Source organism: Elephantulus edwardii, unplaced genomic scaffold, assembly GCF_000299155.1.
Source record: "Elephantulus edwardii isolate Elephantulus edwardi_28Jun2011 unplaced genomic scaffold, EleEdw1.0 scaffold00338, whole genome shotgun sequence".
Taxonomy (NCBI): Eukaryota; Metazoa; Chordata; class Mammalia; order Macroscelidea; family Macroscelididae; genus Elephantulus; species Elephantulus edwardii.
The window spans coordinates 2,246,223-2,257,057 of NW_006400088.1; the positions used below are offsets into that span (position 1 = coordinate 2,246,223).

Below are 10,835 nucleotides of genomic sequence, written 5' to 3' on the forward strand. Positions count from 1 at the left end.
CAGTTGGTTTAATTACTATTGGAAAATGCTTGTCATTCCTCTGTAGCATCTGGTCCCCACTGGACCCTCATCATTTCCTTCACCTGCTCCCCCCACCGACCAAACTGTGCAGCTCTGCAACTGCATACTGGCCCATCCTCACCCTACTGCCCCCAACCCTCACCTCCTTGTACCCCCAATATGTTTTTCCCAATTAAAAAAAATATTAAAAAAAAAAGAAAAGAAAATACTTTTATCATTCTAGAGATCAATTCAAATAACCAAGACCAAAGAAAATACTTATCTGGCCCAGGAAGACTGACCATTAAAATTATACAACTAATAAATGATAATGTACTATGAATGTGTGGCATGTAAAAAAAATATCAAGTCAGAAAAGAAATTGGGATAACATTACAATTTTAAAACAAATTTAAGACTACAAATTAAAAAGAAATGAAAGAGTAAAGAGATGAGATTTAAAAGAGGGGTCAACCAGCTAGGAATTTACAATCAGAGAGGCTCCAAGAATATCTGTGGGAATTAAAATGTACTAGGAAAATGTCAAAATGTAATTCTAATGTTATCAGAATAATACCTTAAAATAATAGACTTTAATATATCTTTCCAATTTAAAGAAAACTGTAGTATCACTGAGTAAAACAAAACACCAATGAACTTGATCCAGAAGGCGTATAATCACTGAAATACATTTTATCAACCAAATGCTATTCAATGCAGTACTTTTTTTTTTTATTCAGAACACTAAATATAAACAAAATACTTACTCTCGAATAGCTATCTTTTCAGAATGTCTTGAAGATACTGAAGACATGCTCTGAGACATCTTTAAAAAAAAAAGAAACCATTTATAAAAGATTACATTAAAAACTGATATAAAACTTATAATTACAAATGCAATCTATACCAGAGATGATAATTTACAAAAATCAAATACCATGAAAGAGTTGTCAATTTTTAGAGGTTTGGAAAAATTTTAAGCATACTGATTGTGGTGTCAAAGGGTTATTGGTCAAAATGCATTCCTAGTAACTGAATGACTTTGCCACAAGGATGGGCAAGATCATACAAAGAGAGTGTGCTAGTCTTTCCATAAAGTCGTCCCACTAGGTTTAAAAAGAGCAATGAAAGAATTACAACAGCCCTAAACCCTGCTCTGTCCTGTGCCAATCTCACTGTCTCTGGCACCCCCACCCCGATTATCCCAGTCACTGAATCAATCCACTTCATAGAGGGGTCTTCCTCTCCTGCAATGTCTCTCCACCCTCCCAAGCATGATGTATGTTGAAAAATAACTTTCATTTAAATTAATAAAAAAAAAAAAGCAAGGTTCAGAGGCAGAAATTGGGTTAAAAACACTAACAAGGAAGAGGAAGCAGCATGTATCCTTCAGTGCCAGAAGTATCCTTTCTGTACCAGTCTAAATAAGAATCTAAACCAGAACACCATGTCTTACTAGCAAAATATATAAAAGTTCAAAGTGGAGGGAGAGGGAAGAACTCTTGAGGCCACAGAGCTTTTTGGGCAAAGTGAGGGGTTGAAGGAATTAGGAAAGAATCAGTAGTCTGAGACCTCAGAAGGTGAGGTAATAGTGGGCATATATCAATACTAATTCATTTTATAAAACACCATGTATGGGAATTAATGTATGAAACACACTGTGAATAGAGGAATGTGTAAAATACAATATATATATATATATATAAACCAATCAAACAAAAACTAACACAATGTCTTTAGGCATCTTACTAGGAGAGCTATTCCATGAAGAGGGACATCTTGTTTGGAAAGGTGCACAGTTGGTGAAAGAGGAAAACCCTCAATACAATGGAGTGGCACAGAGACTGTAGCAATGGGCTTAAAGTGTGTCAGAGGTGATGATGATGGCACAGGTTTCAGGTTTGCAGAGCCTAACAAGAAAGGCCCATGGCAGACATTTTTTTTAAGCTCTGGGTTTTTTAGTTTTTTAAAAAAAGAGCCCTGGGGTTTTGGTTAAAAAGATAAATACCTGGGGAAGGGAGCGATCATTCTTTTCAATCCTTTTTTTTTTTTTTTTGTGGGGAGGGTGATTATCAACAGGTTTGTGATTTTCAGAAAAATTTACAAAGAGAATGGTTTTCATTCCTACACATTTTATTCCCCATACTGCCCCAATTCACTACGTAATGCTTGTCCTGTTTCAGATTGTTAATGCAGATGTCGAACTGTCCATTCCTTTCAGACTGTACTTTCCACCACCTGTACTAATGCGGTATTCATTATCTATCCTTTCTGTTCCTGCTTTCCCCCTCAACATCCCAATTGTACTATGGTTAAAGCAGAGATTATTTATCCTTCTGTAACTGAGACATTTCACTCAGCATAATGTCTTCCAGACTCATCAAGTCATATGGTGTTTCTTAAGGTCTCCACTCTTCGTTTGGGGTTCCCCCCCCCTTTAACAAACATTTAATCTCTAATTGTTTAAGACGTTAAAAGTTCAAATTCAAAGTGCCAGCTTGAAGGAATACCTGCTTCTCTGTGTTTAGTCTGGAGCAATGTTCTTTTCTCTTAGCATCTTTGAACCCAATATTTATTAGAGATCTCCAAGTCTCTTGGCATTCTTCTTTGATTCTCAATGTAAGAATCAAGTCCAGAGGATGCACCAATACATCTTCTTGGGTGATACTAAAGTCTCTGCTCTCGTAACTGGGCTTGCTTCTCTCCCTCTTTATCGCTCCTTTTATCTCTTGTAGGATAAAAAAGTCTTGGAGACCAAACCCTCCAAGGAGCACTCTGGTTTTACTTTCTGCAGGACAAACCTTTTTTGTTCTTATGGCAGTCCTTGGGCATTCAGCACTCTTCTCTAACACCACAACTCAAAGGCTAATCAATTCTTCTATCCTCCTTAATCTTTGTTCAACTGAATCATTTTCTTCTTCATCTAGTTGAGGTCAAAGGGAATGTCATCTCCAAGCCAGAGAAACCACTTCAGGAAGATGCACAGGAGTGGATATAGAGCACCAGGTAGTCTGGAAGCAGATGAAAATGTGTGGTCCACAGGGCAGGTGAAACACTTCCTTGTAATTTACTGATGCACAAGAAGTCCTCAACGGTGTGGACTGGATGCACTGTCCCTGTAGCACACTTGAGACTTGAAATGGAAGGATAGGGAGAAGACAGTGTTGAGTGACAGGCGTGACAGGTATGTTGGCTTCTTCGCAGGCTCAGGGATAAGATCCATAGAGGACACTTAAGGTATAACAAGTTTGCCTTGCAGAGCTCTCACCTGCCTTCTTCATGTAGCTAGAAGGCCCTGCTCTTTCTGCCAATGACGTAATAGACAAAAGGTACCTACTTTTCCTACTGTACGAGAAGCACACAAGGATGGTCAGGATAGAGTCCAAGGCTGTCAGTCCACCTAAGTCACATAGCTCTTTAGATGCCAACAAATTCGTTGTTACTAAGGATGGTGGTGGCTGCGAACAAGTCTGGTTTAAGCTGAAATGAAAAATAAGTAAAACAGAGTAACCTTGCAATCAGTTGACTGGAGAGGCTAGAACAGGGTACTGCAATCAGGTTAAAGACCTGGGTACGTAGGAGACTGATTCCATATTTTTCATAAAGTCTCAGTTGACAGTGGCTCCATTAGTTGTGGTTGTTAGGTGCCATCGAGTTCAGTACAACTCATAGAGACCCTGGAAGCAACAGATCTGAACCCTGTCTTATCCTCTGTCATCCTCATACTCTGATATGCTTGAGCCCATGGCTGCTGTCACTGTATCAATCCATCAGAGGTTGAGGGTTTTCCTCTTCTTCGCTGTCTCACCTTTCCAACCATGATGATCCTGTCCAAGGAATAGTTTCTCCTAGCAACATGCTTAGAGAATGTGAGGTGAAACTTCACCATCCTTGTCTCCAAAGAGCACTCTTGCTGCACTTTCTCCAAGACGTATTTGTTCTTCAGCAGTCCCTGGGATGTTCAGTCTTCTCCAACATTACCGCTCAAAGGCATCAATTCTTCTGTTATCCTTATTGATTGTCCAGCTCTCAAGTGATCTCCACTGTTTTTTAATGCTACATAATACTCCACTGTGTGGATATATCAGTTTCTTGTTTTGTTTGTTGAACACTTGGGCTGCTTGCTTCCGTCTCTTTCCCATTGAGAGCAATACTGCAATAAATATGGGTGTGTTGTGTACATATGTTTGTGTCACAAATGTGATTTCATGGAGTACTGGGATGATGTTGTGATTGTGTGCTGTCAAGTTGTAACTGACTCATACCCTCATTCCAAATTCAGTGGATTCATATTCAGTTAATTACATGAGAGGAGAATGCCATCCTTTCACTATCTGAATTATGTTATCTCTGAGATTGCAGGGCAGTTTCTTAATTTCTTGCCATAAGAGTAGTGGGATAGATGGGTCAAATGGTATTTCTATTTCCAACTTTTTGAGGAAGTGCAAGACTGTCTTCCACAGTGGTGGTAACATTTTACATTCCACCAGCAGTGTACAAGAGTTCCAATCTGTCCACATTCTTGCCAACTTATATTGTTTGCGGTCCTCCTAAGCTTTGCTACTACTGGTAGGGAGAGATGGTATCTTACCATTATAGCAACAGAAAAAATTTAAACTGTTAATGTTATCTTACATGGATCCACAATAAATAAGAGTCAGGAAATCAGGAGATGTAATGCACTGGTAAAGTCTGCAGTTAGGTACCTCTCCAAATTACTGAGGAGCTATGATGGTAGTTTGAGGACTAAGGATTTCCTGATTCAGATTATGGTCTTTTCAATTAATTGCTATGCATCTGAAAGATGGATAATGAACAGAGATGACAAAAGAAAAAAATTATGCCTTTAGAGTTATGGTACTGGAGGAGAATACTGAATATCCCATGGACTGCCAAAAGAACAAACAGCTATGTCTTAGAGATGGTGAAGCCAGAGTGTTCCTTGGAAACAAGGATGGCAAAGCTTCATCTCACATACTCTGGGCATGTGGCTAAGAAAGGCTACTCTTTGGAGAAGGATATCATTTTTGGTAAGACAGTGGGGACAGCAAAGGAAAGGAAGACCATCAACCAGGTGGACAGACACTGTGATAGCAGCAATGAGTTCAAGTGTGTCAGAGATGGTGAATTTGGCACAGGAAAGGACAGAGGTCGTTGTTCACAGGGTTGCTATGAGTCTCATTTGACTAAATGGCAAATAATAGTAATATTGATATTATTAATAATAATAATAGATCTTGATGGGGACAGTTCTGCTTTGTGAAGTTAGCAGACATTAAGATTTGGCCATCCTCATGCTGCCCACATTCAATTTACACCAATTTTGCAATCTTTCCTTTGGTAGGGGAAAACAAAAGTCTGAGGATAGTATTTAAATAGGAATAAAATTAAAACAGAACAGTGCTATGGTTCAAATGGGACTCGGAAAGTCCCTTCTCTCATCTCCCAGTTAACTCTGATGATGATGTGTTGTTGTTATGTGATGTTGAGTCGCTTGCATCTCATAGCGACCCTATGTACAACAGCCCTAAACTCTGCTCTATCCTGTGCCAATCGCATTGTCTCTGACACACCCATCCTGATTACCCCAGTCACTGAATCAATCCACCAAATAGAGGGCTTTCCCCTCCTGCACTGTCTCTCCACCCTACCAAGCATTATGTCCCTCTCCAGGGACTGGTCCCTCCTTACAACATGTCCAAAGTATGTTAGACGAAGCCTCAGAATCCTTGCCTCAAAGAGCCGCTCGGTTTAACCCTTTCCAGGATCAATCTGTTTTCCTAGCAGTCCATGGTACCTTCTTTTCCAGCACCACAGCTCAAAGGCATCAATTCTCCTATCCTCCTTAGTCACTGGCCAACTCTCTGATGCATAACAAGTGACAGCAAAGACCATGGCCGGTATACCTACTTTTAAATAAGACATTTTGCTCAATCACAAAATAACAAAGAGGTCTGATGGGTCACCGTTTACTTCGTTGATGCTGATACAGGGAAATGTATTACTTATTGCCTTGAATGAGATGAGATAGCTCTCCTTATCAAAGATAAGGCCTCATACCCACAAGCATAAGAACTTCTAAAGGCTGGAATCTATCAGAGTGGCAAGAATGCCTACATAATCCCAAGAAAAGAGGCAGAAAAACAAAAGTAATAAATAGAAGGTCTAAAAGTGTACAGCAACTGGTTATCAAAACCAAATAAAAAATTATGATGGCCTGCTTTAAAAAGGTATGTTTAGGCATATTCTACTCCTATCATTTAAAATTTTTTTTAATTGCATTTATGAGAAAGACAAGTTACAGGAAAGACTGAATACAGCTTTAAATTGATATGAAAATATTTACATTTAAATGATTTATCTTCCACCTAGGTTGGAATAAAATACCCTCTGGATTCATTTATAAATACTTAGCAAGTGTCTCCTAAATAATAGAAACATATCAGGGAACAAAACTGATGAAAATTCCTGTCAAATATAGTTTATACACTACTGAGGGTACTGCAAAAACACTTATTAATTGATGTCTGATATAGGCAATTCTTAAACTTTTTGAGATAATGTTTTTGTCGGTTTTTTCTTTTAATAGAAGTAACAACTATCCTTAAGATTGTGTTAACAAATGAATCACAGTAAAATTAATAGGTCCGTGATGTTCAGGATAAGAAAAGCATACAACAGAAAGCAAATGCTTTACTATAAGGTCTTTTCTTTTTAATAATCAGGTCTGTAGCTAAGACTTGTTTTGAGAGTACTGAACTTTTTTGAGAGTACTGAACTGGAGTTTTAAAATAGTCTCATGACTGTCTAAGCAGCATTTAGTAGAAATGGAAAAAAAAAGACATAATAGTTTAAATAAAGCAATTATCACTGTCAGCAGAATTTGAGTTATCCAACTAAATAACTGATTAAATTCACATGTCAGAGAATGAAAGTCAAGGTAATTCAGTAAACTATAAAGGTGCTGACACATTTCAGACCACATCATGCTAATAATAAAAAAAAAAAAAAAAATTAAGGCTCCTAAGATGCCAACACTTATTGTAGTTCTCAGTCAGTTCAGATGTGTGGTCAGACTGAACAGCTGACCCTCTGAGACACAGTTCCTTTAATACGAGGAAACTAAAGTTTACAAGTGATATTCCAGATCTAATATCCTCACTCTACGTTTTCTGTCATCAGTAACCAAAAGGGCTCAACAAAAACTACTGGAAATCATTTCTTTATAATAAAGTGCAACACAAAAAATCAGTTTTAAGATGAGTTTGGCAAGAGTAAAACTCACAAGTCTTTGATTTAACCGCTTATTTTCTTCTTCTTTTAATTGCAGTGTCTGCAGAAGGAAACAAATACCTATGGTTACTTAAATGTAATTCATACTCTCTGACCTTGTACAAGTGTTTCATGTCCTCTTCACCTCTTTACTTTTAGCAAGCAAGGGTGTATAATTTGCATAACACAAGTTGGTCATGAGTTTGGCTCCAATACTGATATCACATTCTTCTTCATAGAGTCCAAATGATTTGCTCCACGTACAGATTGAACCCGTAAGGAATAAAGATTCAGCCATGACACACGTCTTTCCTGATTTTAAGCTATTTCGTGTTCTCTTGTTCTGTTCAGACAACAGCTTTTGCACAAGAGTAATTTAATGGTCTCGGATTTTCATTCTTCTCAATGTTAGCCATACTCCACATAGTCAAATGCCTTTGCATAGTCAATAAAATAGACATCAGTCTGGTATTCTCTGCTTTCAAGTCAAGATACATCTGATATCAGGAATGATATTCCTGATAGTCTTCAGCAAGACTTCATTATATGTGATATAAATGTTATTGTTCAATAATTTCCAGACTGTTGTATCCACTTTTTGAGAATGGGAACAAATATGGATTGCATTCAGTCACATGGCCAGGTCTTCTGAATTTCAACTGGTCTTCAATCATTAGTGTTCAATGCATCAAATCTATTATTGAGTTGTTTTCTAAATTTAGTTAGGATAGACTAGAGATCATATTTTGACTCTTGTGTACATGTTTTAATTTTCTTAAATTTTAATTTGCATTCCAGTCAATGAATTCGAATCAATGGAACCTATGGAATCAACTGCAATCTATGGAAACATAGTTAAATGTATTTAAATTGCATGTCTGATAAATTTCAAATTGCAAATTGGTAGAAGTCCTCAATTTCTTATCTTTGGCTTTAGTGGATGGTATGCATTTGAATAATAGTTGCATTTAAAATTTTTACTTGCATGCATATGGATAGAATCCTATTATTTACAGCATTGTGCACTTTCGTATAGATCTTTAAATGTTTCTTTTAACTATGAATACAACACTATTCCTCTTCAATTTGTCATTTCTAATATAACAGATCATATGACTATGTAATTCAAAGTGGCCAGTACCAGTTCGATAATGTTCAGGATGTTGAACTTAATGCATTACTTTGTCAACTTCCAAGTTTCCTGAATTAATAATTTGTACATACTATGTTCCAATTATGAATGGATGTTTGCAGCTATTTCATTTTCACTGTCTTACAGTACGAGGGGCTCTACTTCTGACTGTGTACCTAGCTACTGTTCCTAAGTTATTCATAGGGTTTTGGAAGGTCTGCTATTTCAGTTGTGGATGGCAAATTCTACTTCTTAGCAGTCAGTCATTGTAGTAGGGTACCAATTAGCTCTGGGCACAGAGAGAGAAAGGTGTAGTCTGTGCTGTCCTGTAGTTTTTTTCTTTTTGAGTCTTCTGTCCCAGACATAACACTTACAGATAACTTTTTAAGACTCCATATACTTAACTCATCAAACTAAAACACTGAATTATTACATTTATGCCAACTCACCCAAATCAGGAAACTATGGTCTTAATCTTTCAAACCTAGAGATTTTATCCTACAAGATGTTTTGTTAAAGCTAAGAATTTAAGGCAAAAGAATTTACTTACCCGTTCTAAGAGCATTATCCTCTGTTTTTCTTCAGATAACATATGTATATTTTCTCTAAAAATGAAAGAATCAGTTTAGTTTTAACCTTAATTTTTATAACATTTATTTGAAAATTCTAGTTTTTTAAAAAAATGATGTCTAGCATATTTTTGCATACAAAATAGAAAGCTACCTATTCTCTCCCTACACAGAGAGACACACACACAAAATGAAAAATCAATCATAGATATTATACTCTGAGACAAATTTTCCCCCCAAATGAACTTAAAATACCACACATATTAATATCCACAGACTCAAGGATTTGTTTCAAGAGTAGTAATTTAACTAACTGTGTGTATACCTCTGTATTTTAGTACTAATGTGTTTACCTGTGAAAATACCAGGTAAAAGTATTTACCTGTTGTGTATTTTAATTTGAGCTCTGGTGGCATAGTCTGTAGGAAGCTTTCCTATTAAGCCAAAGGTCAAACCTCTCTGGCAGTTCAAATCCTCCAGCGACTCCACTGAAGAAACATGGCAATGGTCTCTTTGTGCAATTTACAACCTCAGAAACCCAAGGGAGGTACTGACTTTTAAGGCAAAGAGACAAGTTCCCAATTCTCTGATTTAAAAAAAATATTATTCTTACACATTTACTTTTCTATATTAATTTAACATCAATCTTACCACTGTTTTGCCTAATTTATCCTGATCATATTTTAACTAGGTCTCATCCTCTTTACTACATTTCCATCCTTGAATATGGCATTTTTCCATGTTTAACTTTAATGTTTTTAATATACTTCAGAAAACCTTTACAGTTTTCCTCATAATGATAACCAGTTCCCTCTTTTTTGTTGCAGCTCAGGTGGCAGAGCATATAAAGAACTCTACTGCTAACTTAATGGCAATGCCACTCTGGTGGTTTGAATCCACCAGCAGCTCTGTAGGAGAAAAAGGAGTAATCTCCTCTTGTGATTTATGGCCTCTCAAAACCAACTGGATAAGAATAGCAAAGTTTAACAGAACAGCAAACATCAAATACAGGAGAGGTTGCGAAGAAATACTGTTGGTAGGAGTGTAAAATGGTGCAACCTCTACGAGAGGCAGTATGGTGCGCTCTCAAAAAGTTGGAAAAAGAAATACCATTTGATCCAGCAATTCCACTACTGGGAATATACCCTCAAGAAACCATAACTGCCACCCAAGCAGATACATGCACACCCATGTTTACTGCGGCTTTGTTCACAAATAGCAAAGAGATGGAAACAACCCAAGTGCCCATCAATAAAGGAACGGATAGAGAAGCTCTGGTATATTCACACAATGGAATACTACACAGCAATGAAAAACAAGGAACTCATGAAATATTAAACAAAAGGGTGACCCTGGAGGACATTATGCTGAGTGAAACATCTCAGTCACAAAAGGACAAATATTGCATAGTGCCACTGATGTGAAACAAGACTGACCTCGGGGTTGAGGGGAGACTAAAATAGAGGGGATAAATGATGTATACCGCATTGAAACAGATGAGGGAGAGAACGGTTTAGGAAGAATATATGATTAGGTATTATTGTCATGATAGGAGTCTAGAATGAAGGCTGCATAGTGGAGTGGACTTGGGTAGAGGGATTGTATAACAAAGAAAAGAACAAATTGTGGGGGAGGGGTGGGCAGGGAGAAAAGTGCAACAATGAATGAATCGAAATCCAAAGTCTCTGTAAACTTTCATTATAATTAATAAAAAAATAACCCCACAAAACCATAAAAAACAAACCAGCCCTACTGGAAGGTGAACTATGGGTCATTTCTCACTTGATGGCAAAGAGTGTTTTAAAAAACAGGATTTCACCGGTGCTGGCTGAAAATCGCCTGTGACTTCATCCATAGCCACT

The 10,835-nt window shown here is 37.2% G+C and overlaps 1 protein-coding gene across 1 annotated transcript in view; it reads right to left on the bottom strand.

The window, feature by feature from the left end:
- Positions 1 to 10,835, bottom strand: part of RB1CC1 (RB1-inducible coiled-coil 1) — a 58,504-nt gene that overhangs the window by 5,373 nt on the left and 42,296 nt on the right. Inside the window, exons 18-20 of the mRNA XM_006901610.1 lie at positions 8,955 to 9,009; positions 7,286 to 7,333; positions 768 to 826 (exon numbers count right to left, since the gene is read on the bottom strand). Coding sequence (XP_006901672.1) covers positions 768 to 826; positions 7,286 to 7,333; positions 8,955 to 9,009 — 162 coding nt within the window. The remainder of the gene's footprint in view (positions 1 to 767; positions 827 to 7,285; positions 7,334 to 8,954; positions 9,010 to 10,835) is intronic.